The 23,614-nt window shown below is 39.6% G+C and overlaps 2 protein-coding genes across 2 annotated transcripts; one reads left to right on the top strand and one right to left on the bottom strand.

The window, feature by feature from the left end:
* The first annotated feature begins 369 nt into the window (after positions 1 to 369).
* Positions 370 to 14,768, top strand: slc5a2 (solute carrier family 5 member 2). Its single transcript, XM_036558961.1, has 15 exons — positions 370 to 606; positions 1,545 to 1,616; positions 2,360 to 2,464; positions 3,001 to 3,060; positions 3,177 to 3,281; positions 3,996 to 4,101; positions 6,032 to 6,112; positions 7,314 to 7,549; positions 8,965 to 9,100; positions 9,238 to 9,345; positions 10,247 to 10,397; positions 11,757 to 11,925; positions 13,848 to 14,063; positions 14,158 to 14,293; positions 14,476 to 14,768. Exons 1-15 carry the CDS (start codon positions 511 to 513, stop codon positions 14,688 to 14,690), a joined length of 1,992 nt encoding a protein of 663 aa, XP_036414854.1. The 5' UTR covers positions 370 to 510; the 3' UTR covers positions 14,691 to 14,768.
* Positions 14,769 to 15,100: 332 nt separating this feature from the next.
* fbxo46 (F-box protein 46) lies at positions 15,101 to 18,128 on the bottom strand. Its single transcript, XM_036558937.1, is given in 2 exon segments — positions 15,101 to 17,898; positions 17,900 to 18,128. Coding segments are annotated over 2 exon segments (2,031 nt in total). The 5' UTR covers positions 18,032 to 18,128; the 3' UTR covers positions 15,101 to 15,999.
* Positions 18,129 to 23,614: the final 5,486 nt, after the last annotated feature.

Genomic DNA, 23,614 nt, shown 5'->3' with positions numbered 1-23,614 from the left:
TGCTCTTTTGACTGAATGGGCACAAATTCCCACATATACACTCCAAAATCATGTGGAAAACCTTCCCAGAAGAGTGGAGGCTGTTATAGCTTCAAAGGGGGCAACTCCGTATTAATGCCCATGGTTTTGGAATAGGATGTCCAACAAGCTCATATAGATGTGATGGTCAGTTGTACTTTTGGCCATATAGTGTATCATGTTGCCTTCAATTCAGCTTATTACCTATTAATACAGTAAGTTGTACTTTAGATAGGAGGTTCGTCATTGATAACAGTTAAACGCTTCATCAGTCTCCCGTTCCTGACAGTGCGGCAATGTGTTAATTATTATTTTCGCTAATACCTTCTTCAGCTTTTTTCTTGTGAACAAAGGTCTTGGATTGTACCCTCAGACTACAGAATACTATTTTAAAGAAATCTTATCCTCCTTGAGGCACCTCAGCACCGCTGACCTGAGATTTGTCCATTCAAAAATAAGATTGCTTAGAAGTTCGTCTTGAAACTGGGCAAAATGAACTTCACTGAGGATAAAGTGACCATCAGCAACCCAGCAGACATCACTGTGATTCTCGGCTACTTTGTGATTGTCATCGGCGTGGGAATTTGGGTTAGTGCTTTACTGTTTTTCAAGTGGTTGTGTGTGAAAGTTATTAAGTCCATCTCAATGAAATGTACTTTGCTGTAGGGTTATTCTACCACTGAAGTGGCAAATGGCATCCCACAACTTTGAAGCCATAAAAATTAGCTCCAAATTAGAATAAATCACAGGAATGTGTATTCTCTGTTCTATTCTTAAATTAACCAACCAAAAAACAACATGTCACAGGAGTGACTTCACAGATGCTGAAGTATTATTTTTATGTCAGGCACCAAATTTTATGCCTGGTACAAACTGTAATAATGCATTCGAATTATTGTGTGTCCATGTTGAAATTGTTTTAAATATGAGAAGAAATCTTACCTTGAGATTTTTTTTGTCAGTGGTGTTACAGAAATTGAAATGTCATTTAAAAATATAGTATCTTTTTTTAATTATTTCTTGTATGGATATCACAAAGGAAGAAAGAGTGAGAATATAATGAAATCTCTTTCTATATTTCTGATACACTTAGCTAAAATACTGTCAACTTCCTGTGTCACAAGAAATGTCAGTAGTGTTACTCATGAAACATTGTGATTTTAAAATTGGAATAAAATAAAAAGAATGCAATATTCGTGGTTTAAAACCAACACGGACTGCACTGTAGAAAAGCTCAGATTTTAGTACTTTTCTCAGTGATGTGTCAGTCAGTGGTGTTACAACTTTACTGATGTTGTTCAATCTAACAGACTACGTTTTACACTTGGATTACATATGAAAAGTCGTATCCCGTTTGCCACATCAGTGAAAGAACGACCCTTCAGTGCCTTCATTTGATATGCTTTGCATTGTATTGCATAGCTCATGCAGAGTCCCTGAAAGGGTGGAAAAAATACAATTAATTTGTGTTCAGTGATGGTAATATAAGGAAACCATAGATTTACTTTCCTTTCTCTGTTTCTCAGTCCATGTTTAGGACTAATCGTGGCACAGTAGGTGGCTACTTCCTTGCTGGACGGACCATGGTGTGGTGGCCAGTAAGTCTTGGTGATTTGTTTTGTTGGATAATTTACCGCAGCGTGATTGAAATAAACATTTAGAAATGTATGAAAAACACCTATTCATAATTTCTGTGATGTGATATACCCCGAACACTAAAGAGAAGACCACACATTGAATTTTAAAAGTGAAATAGATAATTACTATATTTACTTTATAAGAAAAATGTTTTTTTCTTTCTGGATGACAGGAACATAATTGAAAGAAGGATAAAAAAATAGAGAAATAATCTCCGCTGGTGAACATGTTTACACAAACACACATAACCTCACACGCAACGGGAGTAGTGGGTGTGAGGACACCCGCAGGTGTCATACGATGATGGAAAAACCCAGTTCCAGCTCCTGTACCATCAGCCACAGCCATGTCTGGTAGGAAAGATTGGAGATGGACATAAACACGTCCTTATCTCATGGCACAGCGTCCTTCTCAGGGAAACACAGAGCTTACAGAGACACAAAAGACAAAGAACTACTATTCCTATATTAAAAAATATTCTGACTTGATTACGGGAGGTAATCTGCATCCCTACAGTTTCTACTAGCTTATCATTTATGGGATATAACAAATTTTGCTTTGTACATATTTGTTGCAGGGTGATCTACCTGTTCCTGGTCGGAGCTGTTTTTCCTTCAATTCTGCTGCAACAGCAAGTTTACCACTGTCATAAAATCAGCAAATGCATGAACTGTTAAAGATTTTTTCTATTCCATTCTATCAGGTTGGCGCTTCTCTGTTTGCAAGCAACATTGGCAGTGGCCATTTTGTTGGCCTTGCAGGGACAGGGGCTGCCAGTGGAATAGCTGTAGGAAGCTTTGAATGGAATGTAAGTCGGACTGTATCTCTTTATACATATATGTATAAGTGTTTAAGTACCCCTGGTCAAATGAAGAACACACCCTCTACAGAGTTTTCTGCGCATTTTAATTTTGTGTTTTTTTGTTATAATAGTTTGCTAAACTACATTTTAACTTACTTTTCTTAAGTTAAACAATTTTTAAGATGTAAGATTCGGCAAATAAACAGAAATTGTGCCATAAACTTAGCAGAAAAAAATGTTATGTTGAAGTGTGTTCTCAGTAGAGGATGTGTTCACTTATTTTCACAGAAAATCAACAAAATGTAGTTTGACCATGTTTTCTTTTCATATGACTTCATATGCACAACGTACAGATATTTCTGTGGGTGTTTGACAGACCAAAGTATTACAGTCATCTAAGAAATCAAATTTGAGTTCAAATAGTACCAGTCAGTCATATCCATGTTGTTAATATATAATCCATCATACTCTACCACAGCAACATGACATGTTGTGTATGTTGTGGCTATAGGCCCTACTTTAATCATTTTCTCTTTTTTCAGGCTTTATTCATTGTGCTGCTGCTGGGATGGCTGTTTGTACCGGTCTATTTAACTGCTGGAGTAAGTTCCCTTTTCATTGATGAAGATATTACATTTTCCGAGTGATTATCTGAGTAACTGTATGCACATGCATGGACAGAACTGTTCTGGATTTTATGCCTTCCGCTTGTCAATAGGTGATCACAATGCCACAGTACCTGAAAAAGAGATTTGGTGGGACCAGAATCAGTTTGTACCTCTCTGTCATCTCGCTTTTCCTTTACATCTTCACAAAGATTTCTGTAAGTACAAATGTGAATCAGGAGAAGCTGAATTATATCCAGTACTGTGCCAGTGTCTTACATAGCCAAGAAAAATGTTTACAACAGTTTATCTCAGCAGTATGTGTTTTGTTTTTTTGGGGGTTTTTTTCCAGTAAAAACACTATACAAATCATTCTACCAAACTGGTTTAAAGTCAGAGCTCAAAACACATTTCAGGCTTTTACCTTACTTGGACTTTAGACTAAAATCCTTTTGCTTTGAGTGACCTACACCTTAACTATGTTCAATTTTATTAATAATAAATGATTGAACATTCCATTTTGTTCCTTACCAAACAGTCAGAACACTACCAAAACTGTACCAAATGTTTCAGTAGTGACTGTTTCGGTAGACACAATTTTATTCCAAAATACCTGAAAATTACTAGCAAACACAGGTTTGAACAGCTACACACACATAAAATCATAATATGTTTATTAAAACACAAAAAAGTTCAGAAAATATGTGTTTTGTTACTGACAGTTCCTAATGTTACACAGATTTTCAGACTTTGGGACACATTTACTTCAAAACAATGGGATCTTACTGCTCACTATGTGGCCATGTAACTCAATGATTACCATTTTCTGCCTAGGACTTTTACAAAGTACTGTATTGTTTGTCATTAGAAATGTTTTGGCAGTGTTCCAAAAAAGCTTCCACTGGGAGTTTTCATTCTGTCCTTTGCTTTAGGTGGACATGTTTGCTGGAGCAGTGTTCATACAGCAGGCACTCGGGTGGAATATTTACATCGCAGTGATTGCATTGCTCGCCATTACGGCACTCTACACTGTCACAGGTGAAATTCATATCATTTATGTTCTGTGCTGGTAAAATAAGAGAAACGGCACATGAAAAAAGTCTGTCAAGAATTCCAAAGGCAGCTACACAAGTGGGGGTGTTAGCAGTATGTGATGGCTGTTCATCTAAGTAGGGGAAAAGATCTTTGTGATTGCAATTTTTCTGACCAATATTGCAACTGCAATAGAAATGCGATTATTTTCTATAAATGAAGCTCCTAGCTGTGCCAAGACAACCAGCATATCCAGTGTGTTCAGGCTTAAAGATTGAACGCTGTGTGCTGTGTGCCAGACAGCCAGTTCAGGAGCTCTGTGTTATAAGGTTAAATTTCCGTGCTTAAAACTTGTAAAGACAACATTGAATAATATAGAATATAATTAAAATTATAGCTCTTGCAATTTGAAAATTGCACTTTCAGATTGGATTTTTATCTTTAACAGGTGGGGCTAATTAAAGTTTCAGAGAAGCAAAATAGGTGATAAACTGCAGATGCCATGGTCACAAGTCAGGGTGAGTCAGGGGAACAGTCTCAAAAATCATAGTAACACATCGTTGCTGTCAGGACAAAAACGTATATCTCCAAATTTGTTGTTTTTTAGTTTTTGCCATAGTTTGGGATTGCAAGCTGCCCTTTACATTGTGTCAAAAGTTCATGATGAATAGACCAACAGAAGTGGTCCACTGTTCTTTCTTCTTCTGTAAAGTCACCTTTTTGGAAATATGAGGTTTCTGACAGCAACAGTCTGCCAAACAAACTGCATTGGCCAAGAGGAACCATAGTCGTAGTTTGAAGCTCTATGACAGATAGAAAAGGACAACATTACAAAACTAAGCCCTCTGTAATCACCATAGAACTGAGTAAGCATTCTGTGACTCAGTCTCAGTAAACACTGCACATGGTGAGCTTCAAAATTTATACCACTTGGAAACTGCTTGCATCCAAAGCCACTGCACAACAATTCAAACCTGAGCTCCAGAGAAATGGAAAAAACAATATGTTCTGATGAGTCAATCCTGGACATGTTTACCTTTGGAGAAAGCCAAAGTCTGGCTTCAAACCTGAATGTCAACAACTATTGAACATAATAGTGGATTCACAGTAGTATGGGCCACAGAGCCATCTCATGAGTGTCATTAGGTGCAGTGATTGTTCTGCAATGGCATAGAATGTCTAAGGTCTTTTTACAGGGCCGAATACCCTTTGGAGCAATAATATAACCTCATGGCACTCTTTCTTCAAAACGAAATTGTCCTGTACACACTACTAAATCCTGGTTTCATGTATGCCAGGAAAGTTGTCCTCAGCAGATCTAACCACCATTGAATCATTATCGAAAGTGAACAAACCATGAAACAAACAGAGGCTTGAAAATGATTCAATGATTCGCTGCACACAGTCGAGCACATACATGACAACATTCAAAGAAAGATCAAAGCTCTTCTGAGCAGTGTCACTGATGCACAGCACTGCTGTTATGAAGCCACAAAGGCTGTTAGACTGCTAATGATGCCCCCTTGTGGAGAATTTTCAGCATGCTGAATGTCAGGCAGTGAGTGAATGAGTTACAACCCACATCTAAAAAAAAAGGTTTCTACATAGTTGTTGGCTTAGATGTACTACTCCTTCACACTCAGATCTCATTTACAAAAATATGTCTTTAAAGATCCATCCATTGAAAGGTTCTTTAGGGGCCCAAACATGATTCTTCTATGCCATTTCTCCAAAGAGCCCTTTGTGGATTCGTTTAGCCCTTTTTTTTCAAGAGTGTAGATACTACAGTAGATACATTGTCATTGTAACTATTATATTCACTCTATTTAGCCACTGTAGTCATTACATTAGGCCTTATCAAGCAGATTGCCTGTGATAAAAGTTGCCTGTGTAAATCTTGACGATGTGTTAAAAGTCATATTCGACTGTTCTATAGGTGGTCTGGCTGCTCTGATGTACACTGACACTGTCCAGACCTTCATCATCATTGCTGGAGCTTTCGTCCTCATGGGCTTCTGTAAGTTTTGTGTCGTTCTCTGGAAAAATAGTACTGTGCAACTAGATTTTCATTTATAGTAATGTCCAACCATCAAACACTGTGATATCAACACAATATAAAAACCAGAACACATTACAAAACTATCAGGAACCAACAGAAACACTTAATAGCTTTTATGTTTTTTTTCAGCAGGGTCAGTATTTCATTTGTCCACTCTGTACTTTGGTGTACCCTTTTAACTCTTCCATCCTTCCAATCTTAAAACTAATGATGATGCCACAGCTGACTTTATATTCCCTTTCAAAGAGACACTAACATTCACACAAGCAACGACCCAAATTCATGTGCATCTAAAATGGCTACAGGAGATTTCTGAGGAGATTAGATTTGAGATAATCCACTTGCACAGTGGGAAAGTCAAAAACTGCGTTATTAAAAGAGAACAGAGAAAATGTAACTCCTAACAGCCGTGCAAGACCCAGAACACCATCAAAACAGTTACCGTCAGATAAACAGTGCTTTCATCTTTGAGGGAGAGGAGAAAATGAAGCTCCACTTTTACTTCAGATCTAAACCTGTCCATCCTTCCACTGTGAGAACTGGGTCTGAAAGGATGTGTAGCTGTCAATAAGCTGCTTCTGAAAAAAGGAAATAGATAAAAAAAGAAGAAAATTTGCAAATCAAACAAAGACCAGGCTGGTGTTTTCAGAACAATAGACTGACCACCTCAGAGTCCAGACCTCAGCATCACTGAAGGTGTTTGGGATTGCTTGGATCGTGAGCAGTAGAAAGTGCAACCAACTACTTAGACTGAACTTTGGAGGTTTGAAAAAAAATCCCTGCCAATTTCTTAGAAAAATTGAAAGCAAGTCTTCCAAATAGAATGGGCACTGTAATAAAGGCACAGAGTGGACACACTAATACTGAAAAAAATGGTTTGTTGTTGAGGCTTCTATGTAATTTCCTGTTAAAATGATGCTTTCTGTTTTTTCCTGAGGCTGAATACCTGAATAATGGTTGTTTTCACTGGAAATTCAATAAATAAATAAATGGTGGTCTCTGACTTCTGTATGGGACATATTGTGTTACATGAGTGTGGTTATACCTATGAGGCCAAGCTAGTGCATGTCACCAAACAGGCAAGGCGATTTTCAGGAGAATGCTATGCGATCCTGAAAGTACGTCATACCTTTTTTCCTTATTGTTTTCTTGTTGACAGCCTTTAAGGAGGTCGGAGGCTACAGTGCCTTACTTGAGAAATATGGATTAGCTTTACCTTCCCCATCCATGAGAGAGTCCCTAGACCCTCAGCACTACAATATCACCCCATTGTGTTACACCCCACGAGAAGATGCCTTTCATCTGCTGAGAGACCCTGTGACTGGAGACCTGCCGTGGCCTGGCGTGTTATTTGGCATTGCCATTATAGGGTGTTGGTACTGGTGCAGTGACCAGGTGAGCTGTGCCTACTTTGCTCATGGGCACATTTTTAAAAATGAATAATAGCTACATTTCTACTGTTGAATATCTGAACCAACCAGTCCAAGAGGAATATTCGCTCTACTGGTACTACAGTCTGGTTCTGTTTAATCTCAAAGTGCATTATTTATCCCAGAACACACACTCTTAAAAAACGTGGTTCCTCAAGGGTGCTTTAGTAAAGACAGTGGTTTTATATAGAACCATGAACACTCAGAGAACCATCTGCATGCTTAAATGGTTCTTTACATGGTGAACTTGTTCTTCAGATTGATGGAGAATGTGTTGTACGTGGTTCTGTATAACACCAAAAAGGGTTCTTCTGTTGTTACATTGTCAAGCTTTTTGACATTTAACATGACTGCTTGAAAGCCGAACCATACAACTGTCGTAACTGTCTTCAGATCACTTACACTCCTAAAAATAATGGTTCTTCAAGGGTTTTTTAGTAAAGAAAATGGTTCTATATAGAACCATGAACACTCAAAGAACCCTTGCATGATTAAAGCGTTTTTGCATCGTTAAATAGTTCTTCAGATTAATGGAAACTGGGCTGTAGATTTTGAAAAGGGTTCTACATAGCACCAAAAAAAGGTTCTTCTATTGTTACAGGCTTGAGATCGTAACAATCGAAAAGCGCTTTTTGGTGCTACATAGAGCGCTTTTCAATAAGGTTCTACATAGAACCACATAAAACACATTCTCCATCAATCTGAAGAACACTTTCATGATGCAAAGAACCCTTTAATCATGCATGAGGTTCTTTGACTGTTCATGGTTCTATATAGAACCATTTTCTTTACTAAAGAACCTTTGAAGAACCAGCTTTTTTAAGTGTGTAAATGAAGAGAATAGGTCACTCACATGATAGAAATGACTCATCAGATGAGGAGTTAGCAAGGTAGCTAAGTGGCTGTCTAGCTCTATGTACCTGAGTTTAGCTCCTTTTTTTCTGGCTAAAAGCGTAAAAAAACAACTCTGGCATCCATTTTGTGCTACGTAATGATGCAGTGACTGAGGTAAGAGATACAACTAATGCTAGTTTGGCTGTATTTATTAGACAGTAGCTCAGAGGCTAAGCTAGCATCAGGATTGGTTGACACCACAGTGACTCCCTGTGGTTGTATGATGTATTTTTTGAGTATTGCTGTGAGAGAATGAACGAGAATGAAACATAAATATGATAAATAACATTGTGAATTCTGTTAAATGAGGCTGAGGTATATAATATTGCAGTACAGACTACTGCAATAACATGAAATGCTAGTTTTAGGCCAGTTTGCCCCCTTAAGTACTTTTTTTTTGGCCTGGTACTTCTGTAGTTCTGCTTTCTATGGAGAGGTACTTTTACTTGACTACACTCCCTAAATTCACTTGGGTTTGTGCTATAGGTGATTGTGCAGCGCTGTTTAGCTGCCCGCAGTCTAACTCATGTGAAGGCCGGGTGTATCCTGTGTGGGTACCTGAAGCTGCTCCCTATGTTTCTCATGGTGTTGCCAGGCATGATCAGCAGAGTGTTGTACCCTGGTAAGCCATACCACATGACTAAACTCTTTCAGACAAACATATTTATTGATTACTTTTTTCCCTTTTCATTTAAAGAAAGATTTAAATAGACTACTCGGCGTTTCACAGAGCTTCTCACAATATCATCCCTTTATCAGATGAGGTGGGGTGTGTAGTGCCGGATGTCTGTAAACAAGTATGTGGGACTGAAGTTGGCTGCTCTAACATTGCTTACCCCAAACTGGTAGTGTCCGTCATGCCTAACGGTGAGATGCATTTCCGCTGCTCTTTTAATACTGCAAGGACAATTCTGTGACTATGCTGTTTGCTATGGAAGCCTATACCTGCCAGGAGGGGGAATTACCTATGTTTTCTTCTCTGTTGCTGGTTTCTGGTAGCAGTATGCCAAAATTTTGACTTAGTATCTCAAAATAATGACTTATTTTCATGAAATACTAATTTAATCAAGAAATATTGATCTTAAAATAATTATATATTTAAATAAAACTTGCCGTGCCTTGACTTATTTTCTTGAAATATTGATTAGAGATCTTGAAATATTTTTTTAATCAAAAATATTGACTTAGTATTTCAAAATATCATTATTTTAATTATCATTATTCGATATTGACTTATTAAGATGAAATTTTGACATACCGTGTTGAAAAATTACATTTCAAGAAAATAAGTCATTGTTTCAGGACAACAGGTCATTATTTTGAAACAGTAAGTCAATGTTTTGAGAAAATAAGTCTTATTTTTGAGAAAATAAGTCATTCTTTTAAAGTACTAAGTTAAAATTTTGACATACCGCCAGAAATGGAGCAAAAGATAAAAATATAGCCAATTTTAGCCTGTCAGAAATGAGCTTCCATAGTTTGCAGAAGTTTATCATAATGTAAACTTGATGGGTTGATTGTACTTTGAGCATTTTTAAATGATAATACTTTTACTTGTTTTTAAGTGTCGGCAAGTATTTCTGGGGTAGGACATTTGTGTTTTACTCAGTTACATTTTAGCCATTCACTGTTAATTCTTAATTCAGCTTTACACATTTGTATCATGAGCTTAGGCTACTTGACCCAGCTCTGCTAGATGCATCACCCCATGTTATTGTAACATATCTTTTCATTTCCTACCATGACCTTTACGCTCGTTTCTGTTCAGGTCTGAGGGGATTAATGTTAGCTGTCATGTTAGCAGCCCTCATGAGTTCCTTAGCCTCCATCTTCAACAGCAGCAGCACCCTGTTCACCATGGACATATGGACCCGCATCAGGCCTCAGGCCAGAGACAGAGAGCTCATGATAGTTGGCAGGTTTGCACCACATTGTGACACTTTCTTTAATAGGACCTTGCCCACCAAACACAGATGTGTTAGCTTAACTATTTGCTACTTGACATAGAGGTGGTATTTCTACAGTACTCCACACAAATATTGGCACCCTGATAAACATAAGCAGAACAGCCTGTAAGAAACATTATTACTTATCCTTTTCGTTCAAAATCTTAACAAAAATCTAACACTTATTTGAAGTACAACTAAATCTTGTCATTAAATATTTTTATCAAATCTATATTTGCCGCTATTGGCATTCGTCCATACTGAGTCTCTCCAGATTCTTTAGATTCTGAGGCCCACGCTTGTGAACTTTCCTCTTCAGCTCATACCACAGGTTTTCTACCTTGAACCTTGATTCAGTGGCCAGTGAACCATTTTTGTGTTGATTTTGATGTGTGTTTTGGATCATTATCCTACTATTCAACTACGGCGCAGTTTAAGCTTCCTGGCTGAGGCAGTCATAGTTTTGGTTTAATATCAGCTGGTACTTGATGGAGTCCATGATAGCACGTATCTGAACAAGTTGTCCATGGCCTTTGGAAGAAAAGGCCATACTTCACAGTGGGGATGAGCTCTGTTTTGGTCGCATTTGACCATAGAATGCAGTCCCACTGAAACTTCCAGTAACCTTTGGCAAACTGTAGGCGCTTGAGTTTGTCAGTATTTGACTACAGAGGCTTTCTTCTGGTAACCCTCCCAAACAACTTGTGGTTATGTAGGTGGCATCTGATTGTAGTTTCAGAGATGTTCTAACCCCAAGACCTAATTAATTTTTGCATTTCCCAGCTATGATCCTTGGAGATTCTTTGACCACTCTAACCATCCTCCTCACTATGCATGGGGTCAGTATAGACATACATCTTCCTGGCAGATTCTGAATATTTCCACTTGCTTTAAACTTCTTGTTTATTGCCCTTTCTAGGGGTGCCAACAATTGTGGCACATATCCATTTGAGAAAAATATTTATTTCATGATAAAATTTACGTCAATTATTGTACTTCAAATAAGGGTGAGATTTTTGTTAATATTATTTTACAGGGTTGGTTTCCCAGACAGGGACTAAGACTAATCCTGAACTACACAGCATCCTGAAAGGAGATTCTCCACTGGAAACAAAACATAGTTCAGTGCTAGGCTTAATCCCTCATCAGAAACCAACCCATAAGCAAAGAAAAAAAACACTTGCTACCCAGACACATAGTTTAAAACAATTTTGCACAGTACTATATGTAGTTTTTTTTTACGTTTCCTGTTGTTGAGACATCAAAATGTATTGATGTTTGTGGTATTTGCAGAGATTTGTCTCTATCATGTTCCTTTTACTCCCCTAACAGGGTGTGGGTACTCTGCATCGTTGCAATCAGCATTTGCTGGATCCCTGTAGTCCAGGCTGCCCAGAGTGGTCAGTTGTTCGACTATATCCAATCAGTATCCAGTTACCTAGCCCCACCTATTGCAGCAGTCTTCTTTCTGGCTATTTTTGTGAAAAGAGTCAACGAGCCGGTAATTAACCGTTATATTCCTAATACTTGTGTATATGTTCAATGTGTTTAGTATTGTACTTCATTAAAGAGGCCATAAATCATTTATAGCAACATTATGTAACAATTTTACCTTAAAAAACAGCTTAAAAATAATTTTGATGGTACACTGACTCATAATAGAAAGAATGATGTCTGTCATTGCCACTCCAGGCCCAGAACACCTGCACCTTTTTTGCAGAGTTTCCTAGTTTTTCTGGATGCCAAAAGTCATTTAACCTCAGTCCCGTTTCAGGCTAACATGCAAAGAAATAAATTCATTTTATGCCAGTTTGGTTGGTCACGCCTTGAAAGTTTGCAACCTTGCAAACCAAATTGCTTGTAATAAATAATAGTTATAATAAATCCAACGTATATTATGTGCAACATAGCCCATGTCATCGATAACATTTTGCAAGCAGTATTTCAGCAAAACTAAAACTTTGTCATTGTTTTGTTACGTTAATGTAAACTCCTGCAATATGTGATATGACTCTACCTTGTCAGTCGACATGTTTCCTTCACTTCTGATGTTGTCTTTGCTGGTTCTGTATCCTTCAGCTTGTCAACAAATCCATCATGTACAGCTGTCCATGAGGGGGGCTCTAAACGCGATTTGTATTTACGACAGTGGTGTAAAAGTGAATTACACTCTGCAACTGTAGGGGGACCCCAACAGCAAAAAAAAAAAAACGAATTCTCACATAATGCTGCTTTAATATGTTATTTGACATGTTATGCAGCATTGCATCCTTTAGCCTCATCGGTTTGTATCCTTTTTGTGTTTTCCTCTATCGGTTTTCCCTTACTACAGTGCATTATGCAAATATATCATACAACCACTGGGAATCCCTCATGGTGATAAAAAAAAAACACTGATGTACCACTGATATTGAGGCTAACAAATACAGATACAAGCACGATATTTTCTAGTTTAAAAATCACGATTATCGGTAATATCACCCACCACCCCATCCCACTGCAGTGAGTCACTTTGAGGCGAAGTTCCAAAGCACGTCGGCATTCATTTTTGATTCCATTGACTTAAAAGTAAATTAAGGGGAATCCGTGCAGTAAACCTAGCATTACAGTGTGTAGCAGAGAGAACTATTGGTTACTGACTATATACAAATGCCATGTCTCAACCACTGATCTTTTATACTGTTCTGTACATGTGATATTCGGCAGTTACACTGGCAATCCGACTTCCTTCTACATTTGCAAAAGATGTAAATACATACATAAATAAATAAAACAGCCCACCCCTAAAAATCCACCCCTACACAGTTGTAGTTTCTCATAAGATCATCATCAGAAGGGGTTTTCCTAGTTTTTAAATTAGAAAATCTAACAACTGTGAGAAACCTGTGGCACCGCTGGAGTGGGTGAATAGACACATAGCCTTGGTTAATGTTTCATTCTGGCTGAAGTGCCCCTGTAACAGAGCAGCTAGCACTAGCTGATAGCTGGCCGTGGTTGTATAGAAAAGCTTCTAAACTTGGGCTCAACCGATTTCATCCCAAAGTTTATGTTTCAACAAACTTTTATATATATATTCTTGAAAATTATGCATGCTGAAAACGTGCTATTTAACTGTAGACCAGGCTTAATTACATATTAAAAATATACCCAATTTGAGGAAAAGTAGGACAGTTACTTCCAGAGTAGAGAGAGGTGTCCCAAATTGTATAAGTTGGCCTAGTAACACCTGACTGAATGTCATTACTTCCTGTACAAAACAGTGCTGTATATTAATATTTTACATACTGACCTGCTAAAATCTTACAATCTTAAAATATTAAGATTTCATATATGTATATTGCTTATAATATTAGTGTTCAGTATACAATTTGGTCACAGCAGGGTTTCTTTATTCACGTTGGCAATCATTTTCTTCTGCGATAGGGGGCTTTTTGGGGCCTGATGGGTGGCCTGCTCATGGGCCTGTGTCGCATGGGACCAGAGTTCTACTTTGGCACAGGTAGCTGCCTCTTTCCTTCCAAATGCCCCAAACTAATTTGTGGGGTTCACTACCTGTACTTCGCAGTGCTGCTCTTCTTCTGTACTGGTATTCTAGTGCTCCTCGTGAGCTACAGCACGGCACCCATAGACGACATGCACGTAAGTGAACCACAGCAGCTGACAATATATAAGAAGTCATTCACATCTTTGTGGTCATATTCACTTTCCATTTTGCCTAATTCTCTCTTCCAAGCTTCATCGCCTTGTCTTCAGCTTGCGCCATTCTAAAGTAGACAGGGTTGATCTGGACTGGGAGGAAGAGGAAGGAGGAAGAAAAGCTCGCAGGGAAGCGGAGGAGAAAAATAAGGCCATGTGTGTTGAGGATAAAAGTAAGATATTTAAGAAACAATGTTATTTAAAGGCACTCATTACCCACAGTGGACATAAAAATGTTTTTAAAGTATTTTTCACTACAAAATTAACCTGAGACCCACTATACAGGAGTATCTTCTAATATCTGTCCATCAACAGCAAGATACAGAACCACAGACAAAAATCTTTTTCGTTGCAGCTACAAATGAGGAGAAATCTGCAGTTGTCCGTCTAATCAGCTGGTTCTGTGGCTTGAGTGGCTCTCAGGCTCCCGAGCCCACCGAAGAGGAGGTCGCACAAGCGTCTAGACAACTACCAGACATAAGCGAAGACCCAGTTTGGAAGCACCTTGTCAATGCTAATGCCCTCATAATGATGGCAGTGGCTGTCTACTTTTGGGGGTTTTATGCTTGAGAACAATCTTCAAGCAAATAGTTACGAAGTATTTTTACTTAATTTAATTATTTACCACTTTGGACCTGGAATTCAAAAAAATTGTGTGCTATAATAGGTATTCTACATCAATATGAATATCTGGCTTACAAAATTCACAATCCACAAGTCAGCATGAAGTAAATCTGTACAAAAGGCCAATAATAAAGCACATTTAGATTATTTTATATTATAAATACCTAAAAATAGTGAAATTTTTTGTACTGCAATAATATATTGCCAGCTTAGCTATGATTTTATATTACAAATGACCATACAATGTCTCCTTGCACCTGTAATTAATAAAGGGAAATATATGCCAACTGGAATTCAGGCCCTTTGGTGTGGAATCCTTGTATCAAATTTAAAAATAATGCAGTTTGATACAGATACCAGTTTTAAATAACTTTTATTTACTTTAGAGGCAAAAATTCCCTATAGCATCAGCTGACAGTGAAACCTACAACGGTCTCCCAAACCAAAGGATCAGCATCAACATTTGATTTTGTTTGAAAAATTTTACAGATTGATGTGAGCAGAATGAATGGGGTTAAGGCTGGAACCTGGTGTTGTTCTTTCACCCACAGAAAGCAAAGACTGTCCTCTACTAGCAAGCAGACAGGTAGTGGCAGCCTGGCTGGTGCAGTGGTAGGGCAGAAAACAACAACATCTGGACAAGAAACAAAGACTTGTTTCAATAATGCTTTCGGTTTTGAAAACACCCTTAAAAACCAAGAGGAAAAAAGAAAAAGAAAAACCACTCATACCCACACAAAGAAAAAACGAAAAAAAAAAAAAGCAGTAGAACGGTTGATTACAAAGTGACATCAGGTATTTGTAAAGTGACATCATTTTGCTCTTTTTTGCCCCAGGGTCAGCAAACAAAACTTGACATCCAACCTCAGTACATTTAATTACTTTCACAAGACAAAGTCGGTGCCTAGCCTGCAGCTTTTTGCAAGTTTGGGGTTGGCTTCGGAGCTGGTCTTAGGAAAAGATTGCCAAGCCAGAAAAATTTCTAACCAATTCACAAATACATGTAAAGATCTAGTCCCATGCAGCAGACATTAACCTCATTTAATCAGCATCGGTATTCACACAACAGCACTGGTCTGCGTATTATGGGAGTAAGAATTAAGTATGGTGCACTGCTAAGAACTGATACTGACATGATAGCAAGGTTAACAAGCTGAGACAGGGGAGGCGAGCTCAACCATAAATATTACAGTGGCATGAGGTTTAGGCAAAGTTGAGAGTAGGGAAGGAACCCAAAATGCCCGTACTCTAGCCTTTACCTCCCATCGTCTCTTTTGGCGCGGGCCTGAACCATGTCGCACGGCTGTACCCAGTTGTTGTCGTGCAGTCCAACTCTACAGCCAGGCGTGTCCTTGTCTGTGCGCCGACAGCACATCCAGTATGAGCGTCCGTAAGGCAGGTCATGGTGGTAAGGTTTGGGGTGCCAGCGGCAGAGCGAAACGTCCCCCCGCTCGTACTGCCGCTTGCACTGCTTGCAGGGGTCATCGCGGTACAGTGGGTCCTGGTTCCAGCGGGAATCTGTAGCACGCACACCATAGGTCTCGATCAGGGCCTTGAAGTCATGGCAGGTGCACTTAAGGGCTGCTAGAGAGCGGGTGGGTAAGTAGCTGAAGATGTTGACCATGATGTGGTCTGGAAGCATGAGCATGTACTGCCGTGGTTCCAGAAGCCGCTGGATCTGAAAACGTATCTCCAAAAAGTCGTGGGAGACATGACGGTAGAGGCGGCAGAGTGATTTATCAGCACAATCATCCACGCTGGCAATTGGACTGTCTGGTCTCTCTACTGCACCTCCTACCGGTCCATTGTTATTTGCACAATCCAAAGAACACATTCCACTGGAGACCCCAGTACTACTTTCATCTTCAGCAGTTGGGGTCTGTAGAAAGAACAGCTGGCCAGGCGGGGGGTCCTCTGAAACATCAGCTGGTTTAACCCCACTAGGCATAGCAAAGCATACAGTCTCTTCTTGGACATTCTCTGTGCTGTCCTTACCATAGAAGACACACTGATCCACAGCACCGGTGACTACAACTTCAACGTGGAAGCCGGTCACCCGTTCTCGAGCCACAGCCTTCTTTTCTCCTGAACAGTGATCCTGGTTCGGGTCAGGAGCTGTGGAGGGAGGCCGCTCGGTGATGTCTTCCCCTAAGGGATCAGACTTTGGTGAGCCAGCCAGGATGGCACTCGGGTCTCGAGATGAAGGACTAACCAGTTGGTAGAGGTCACACGTGATCTTTTCTTTGGCCCTTGCTCCTGCCTGCCCTGCTCCAGCCCCACAACTCATAAACATGCACCTGGAGCGTCCTACGGGCTCAGACTGGGAACGAGGATCCAAACTAGACACCCGAAAAGCGATCCTTACTTCCCCTCGACCATGGCTTTGGCCACCACCCCCACTCTCGCTAGCACAATCTCGTTCTTTGCCCGAGCCATGAATCTGAGGCCGGAGTATTGTACTGTCAAGATTCTGCTGCTGAGACTCAAAGTGGGCCACAGCCTGAGCAACACGTCGGGATTCCTGTTGCTGCTGATGTTCTAAATCACTTTTAGAGGCTGGTGCAGATGGAGGTGATTCTGAAAGGAATACAACAGGTGTGGGATCTGAAACCGAATTCTGGAGTACTGTATGCTGCTGGTGGCTAGAAGTTGTCTGTCCATGAGCCACAATGCCTTGCAGGGCCATAGCTGTGCGCTGCTCAACGAGGGCAACCATCTCAGCTACGGAGAGCAGATCGGTCTCGCTCACTCCAATACCATCATCTGGAGGGTTGGGCTCCGAAGGCAGTTCAGGGGTAACATTCTGAGCTCTTGTAGGAGGGTCGTAGGAAGAGCATCGTCGACGACGTTTAGCCTTGGTACAATCAGTGCCCCAGTTTCCTTTCACCTTCATGGCACTAGGCCTCGGAATGCCTGCTCCACTACACTGGTGAGCCACAAAGAAGGCGATTTTCTCTTTGGTGTTGCCTGGTTTGATGACATACCACGTATCAAGCAACACCCTGCCATCCTCCATTTGTGATGTAGGAGAGGGTGGTGCAGGGGGTGGAGGAGCCAGGAGAGTGGAAGGTGGGGCAGGAGGAGTGTTCTCAGTGCCTACATCCTCGTTATGCTCTTCACCAACCCCACCGGTCTCTATGGAGGTGCAGCCAGTGGGCATCTACTTTACAAAGGGTAGACGTCGTCCCACTGCCAATCGTTCCATTGCTGTATGGCTTATTCTGCGAGTAGGTGCCGAAGGGACGTGGGCACCACAGTCGTATGTGGGAAAAGGTGTCACGGTTCATTGTGAGCCCATTGAGAGCATATCTGCCACTATGCAGGGCAGTTACTTTGTACTTCACCGCTCTTTCTCATTGTTCAGGTCTGCAGCATCCACTGAAGTTTTCAATCTGAGAAGAGAGAGAAAGAAAGAAATAAATAAACAGCATCACTCTATGTATTTTCAGTCTTACACTGTGTTGCCATTTACTCAATGACTATACATAACCTAAATCAGACATGGCATGTTACTGACAAGCACATTTTTCCCTATGCTTGGAATGCATTCAAACTGGCAAACATTGTGTCATGTTAAGTATCACTACAATATTCTCAGTATAGGCAATAGAACAAAGGGAATGTTTTAACAGTATTTTTATTTCCAACATACATCTGCGCTGGCTACAGCACACTGCTGGTCAAAAACAGAGCCACAAAAACTGCTTGTCTTTAAAAATAATTAATAATAAAAAAACATTCATATATATATATATATATATATATATATATATATATATATATATATATATATATATATATATATATATATATACACACACACACACACACATCTGCATGACCCCTTAAAGATTATGCTTAACACCTAATATTCAACTTCAAGTCAGCTTTTGCTGTCCATCCCACTTGTCTGTTTTGTTTCTACGCTAAATATAACCTCACTTGAAGCTGACTTTTATTAGTGGTATATTTTTGTACATGGTTTAGAGCCACTAGATATAGTAATGACAAGTGTCAGCAGTGTTACTGCCTATCTAGCTCAATAGCTGCATTGCTGCCATGACTTACACCAAGATATGCTGGAAGAGCAACACATGCCTACTGATAACAGAAGGAGGCAGGTTTCTGAGCTCATCAAACCACAATGCAGGCAGTTAATAAACTAACCACAAACCACAATTTTATTGACGCACTCCAGAGAAGTGTTCCTCTTTAAGAGATAAACTCACAAATCTATATAGAGGCTTTACAGTTTGTTAAAAAAAATAATAAAAATAACCAATTTCAAATACTCAAGTCTAAAGCTCTATTATTATTGAACTAACGCAGGACAATAGTGTCAATTAGAAATGCTTTACTTAGACAATACAAAATTAGTACACAATCATCTTTCTGAGCAGAGATATTTTAAAGATAGCCAACAAAGGCAAGTAAAGCTAGCTACTGTAGTCAGGGTTTTTAATCTCTACTACTGTGTCTGAAGTGCCTTGGCAAAGGCACAAAGCCTGTGCTAGTACAGGCTGATACATTTTTCACTGGTAAGTAGCTCAGTGTTCATTACTGCTGGCTAGCAAGTGGAAGACTGCAGGCTTGATTTCCTTAAATGCTCAGCTGAAGAAGGGACAACAGAGCTGATGTATACTGGAAGTAACGATTTTTCAGAAGCCACTGGAGAAAATGCACGATTAGCACCTTTTCTCGCCTGATGGACAAAAACACTGACAACTGACAAAACGTTCCCCGTAAAACACAAATGACCCTACATTAACATCTATTAGTCCGCTGTATATGAAACGTACGGGTTAACAGTGTGGGTTAATTCAGCCAAATACTGACTAATAAACTCAGTGTGAACTACCGCCAGTCAGGTGTTTGTTGGTTAGAGTGAAGCGTATTTGAGATTAACACCAGTCAATACACTGTATTACAACATACAACATGGCTCACGGAGGTATTGTTGCGAACACAGCCTGGGTAACTACTTACTTCCAGTTGGCTCGGCTAACGTGGTAGCTAACGTTAGCAGCGTAGTAAACCTGCAGTTACTTCCTCGACACTTTTCCCAGCTAAACAGTCTTTTTGGAATGTCAGCATGAAAGAAATGTTAAGTGATATTGAACTATAACAAACAAAAAACACTTTGAACTCAAACTGTGGCTACTAGCTAGTTAGTTTTGTCTCTGGCTAAGTTAGTGAAGTTGAACTAACGTTAGCGGTTAGCTAACCTAGCTAGCTAGCAAGGTAGGAGACGTTCTGCATTACGCCTGTTCATAAAACTAAACTTGTCTTATTAACGTGAAATGGATGAGATATAATTAAGTACAGTATGGATAAATGTTGGGTCGGACAAAGCACAACTGGTGTCAGTGTATTTGTCCAAACGTAACAGTGCTAGCAGGATAAACCTCTGGGCCCGAATAAGTTTAAGCTAGCTAGGTTAGTTAGCTTGCTAAGCAAATCGACGGAACCCTTTCTCGCATTAATCACTTTAATTCTATCAATTTGGGGCTAAGAATTTCATGCTGACACATCATTTCGCCAATCTGGTCACACTGGTGGCGCTGTCAGTCTTTTTAGCTCTCACGATGTCAACGACAATTTAGCCAGTCTAAACGCGCAGGTTAACTCAGCCTAGCTAACCTAGCACAATGGCTGTCTCAAGCTAACGTTAGATAAATATGCAATGCGATGAAACGTTACTTCCTCTTACCTTTGCAACAACAAGTGAGGCTATTTGGCTTTGTTCCGGCAGTTCTCCCACAACAGCAAGGAGAGAAAATCCAATCACGTCTAATAAAAACGTCTCTAAAAACACTCGGACAGGATAGAAACAAGGCCGGGGAGTCGCTACTTGGCTACAACAACATTAGCCCTTGCGACCTAGTAGCTACGAAGCCAATGACAATGTCCTGGCGCACTTTGCCATCGCCGTGCACACTGTTTTCGACAGCTAACATATGCCTCCACCTCAGTAATAACTTCCGACTCTGAGCTAGCTGGACCTGTTACAGAGCGATGGCTTCAACACGCATAAAAAAGATGGTGTTTTCGTAAAACAAATGTAGTTTCTTGGTCTTCGAAAAGCAATTGAAGAAGGCCATCTTGTTGACAGGCAGCTGCAAAACGCCAGCAGCCAATAGGAAAAGCGAGTTGATGGCGTGTCCATATATGGTCGCTGAAAACTCCCCTCTCTGCCCCCACTTTCGCAGGAGGAGAAAAAAGATGTGCTGCCTCTTGTTCTTCCAGTACTGTATTTCTGCCACACAGTGGGATTGAATAGGGGTTGGCAGAGTTCATGTGTTGGCTTGATTAAAGCCTCCAAGACAAAGCTCACGAAGGAGGTGCGGGATGCTGTTTAACATCCTATCACTATTAAATCCAGAAAATCAAGCTGCAGGAGAGAAGAGCCTTTCATAGCAACAGAAATGACAGACAGTAGACCTGCTTAGAAACCTGTCTTTCGCTTCTCAAAGCTAGCTGGGCACCTTGAGCCGCTGCAGAGCTTGTTGGAGCCATAGTGCTATTCTTTCAGAAGAACCTGACACTTGGCTGGTTAACGTTCACTTAACAGTTACCACTGTGGGCTCAAAGCTTTCTGAATAAATATTCTTGAAATGTAGAGATAGCAACTTAGATTGTACAATTCAAAAGGAAAGACATTGATAATTTAAAGGGGAATTCCACCAATTTTACAAAATTCCTGAATAATTCAGTCCATGAGATGTAAACAGAGTCATTTAGAGTGGTTTGATGTTAAATGGTTCATTGTAGAAAAACTTACAGACTCGCAAAAAGTAAGCGGCTTATACTCAAAACCTAAAAATTAAAGCAAAAATCAGAACTCCAGGATTGGCAGGAAAGGCACAGTTCCTTTTATCAAGATTAAGGCTCTCCAACAGACAAGCGTTAATCTGAGTTGGCCCGGGCAGCAACTGGCCAACTCACAAACCTCACACCTTTTATACTTTCTTTGGGGCAAGGGGGGCTTGCACCTGGCACCCCCTTGTCCCTCCCAATTATGTCATCTCTTTTCTGATTTGTCACCATTATCATTGAGAAGATTCCCACTAATATTTCCAACCCAAAAGAAACATATTTTTTTTTAAAAATAGCTGTAAGCCAAGCAGGCCAGAGTCACTATCAGTCCTTGACCTTACAACAAAGTCTCTGTATGTATGTGTGTTCCCTCCCTTAGGGACATCTTAATACTTATAATAAACAAGCAGGTGTCATTAAAAATGATAAAGGATAAGCAGGTGTCATCCCAAGCGTGTGCCTCCCCTGGGAAAATCTTACTTGGCACACATCACTCGTCATCTGCAACATTCTCATGGTCACTCTCACCGGGAGAACACTACACACAGAGAGAGAGAGAGAGAGAGAGAGAGACAGTACTAATATAATGTGACAGAAAGACATACAGTACAGCATTAATATGATTAATTATGATTGAAATAATCTATTGATTAAAATATTTTTTATATTATAAAAGAGTTAGTAGTTTATTAAATTCTGATTAAGATAATTCATCATTATGAAAAGTCTTTATATATTATTAAAATTCTCCCTCATAGGAACCAGGCGTCACAATGTCTACAACACAAATATAGCCATTTTATTTACTATCCAAAACACATGCCTCCTGAGTTTTTATATGTAATGTTGATGATGGTAAAATAGTCATAAATTTGCCAAAAATATGTTTTCTTTAGGGACTGTTTTGCCTTACGATGCCATGCATATATATGTATGGATTAGAATAAATAGATTAAACTACATTTTAATCAAAAACTTTATCACATAGCCATCATTAATCAGTGTCTCAAACATCAGTCAGTATATATCTAAACATTTCATGAAATAACATCCTGTGAGGGAGCTTTCAGAGGCATTAAACTCTTAAGATATCTGGTTCCTAACAGCACCACTGTGAACAGTTCTGACTAGAATGGAGCATTTCACACCAAACCACTCTGAATGGCTTGTGTACATCTCAAATACTTAATTATGTAGAATTTTGTGAAAATTCAGTGGAGTTTCCCTTTAAATACCAAAGAATCTCTAGTGCTCTCATAATCAGGACTGTCACAATTATAACATGCAACTGCAATCATTTTTTGCTCATATGTTCACTCTCATGAAGAACATGTAGCTTTGCTTAACTCACATATCTACACACAGTTCTGTGTAACTGTATATGTTTGTGTGAGTGTGTTGATTCAACAGTACAACCGGTGTTACTTACTAATAGCTAGCAGGCAAGGTGGCTAATCAGGCACTTTAGGTATGTATTTTAATAGTTGCTAACAAAGAAGAAGAAAAGGTAATTGAATTGTTAATTGAAATTAAATATGACAATTAATCGTCAGCTAAAACTTCCTGATCATGATGACTCAATTCATAATCATAGTCAAGAAGCATTTCTTGCAAAATGTATATGATTCTGTAACGCGAAGTCGATTGGTAGAATGTAGGTAACTCTCTCCAGACTCTCTAATGTGCACAAAACAAGGAACGAATCAGTGTTTTTGACAACCTCAACTGCAACCTTTAGCACAGAGTCACATTTAAGGTGCTTCTCAAATCGTTGCATGTTCTCATTTCCTCTGAGGAGGCAAGACTGGGCTGAACTGATCTGTCAGTAATAAACAGTTATCCTATAATCAACTGACCTTTCACATGAGCATGTTTTATTGAAATTCAAACACATCAACATTAACATATCCTCTACATTAACTAAATGTAGAGGGTATGTTAACTAAAACCACCGGATGGAGGCGAAGAAATTGTACCACAGGCCTACGTCACATGCTACAATAGAAAAGACTTTCATACAGGATGCATTTGTGTTTCCTCGCTGAGTTTCCAGA

Source organism: Colossoma macropomum, unplaced genomic scaffold (genome assembly GCF_904425465.1).
Source record: "Colossoma macropomum unplaced genomic scaffold, Colossoma_macropomum, whole genome shotgun sequence".
Classification (NCBI taxonomy): Eukaryota; Metazoa; Chordata; class Actinopteri; order Characiformes; family Serrasalmidae; genus Colossoma; species Colossoma macropomum.
This window is presented reverse-complemented; position numbering and strand designations above follow the sequence as displayed.

Coding starts and splice junctions, on each gene's coding strand:
- slc5a2 (XM_036558961.1), top strand. CDS start 511: ATGAACTTCACTGAGGATAAAGTGACCATCAGCAACCCAGCAGACATC. Junction 607..1,544: donor TCATCGGCGTGGGAATTTGG/GTTAGTGCTTTA, acceptor TCTGTTTCTCAG/TCCATGTTTAGGACTAATCG. Junction 14,294..14,475: donor CATGTGTGTTGAGGATAAAA/GTAAGATATTTA, acceptor TTTTCGTTGCAG/CTACAAATGAGGAGAAATCT.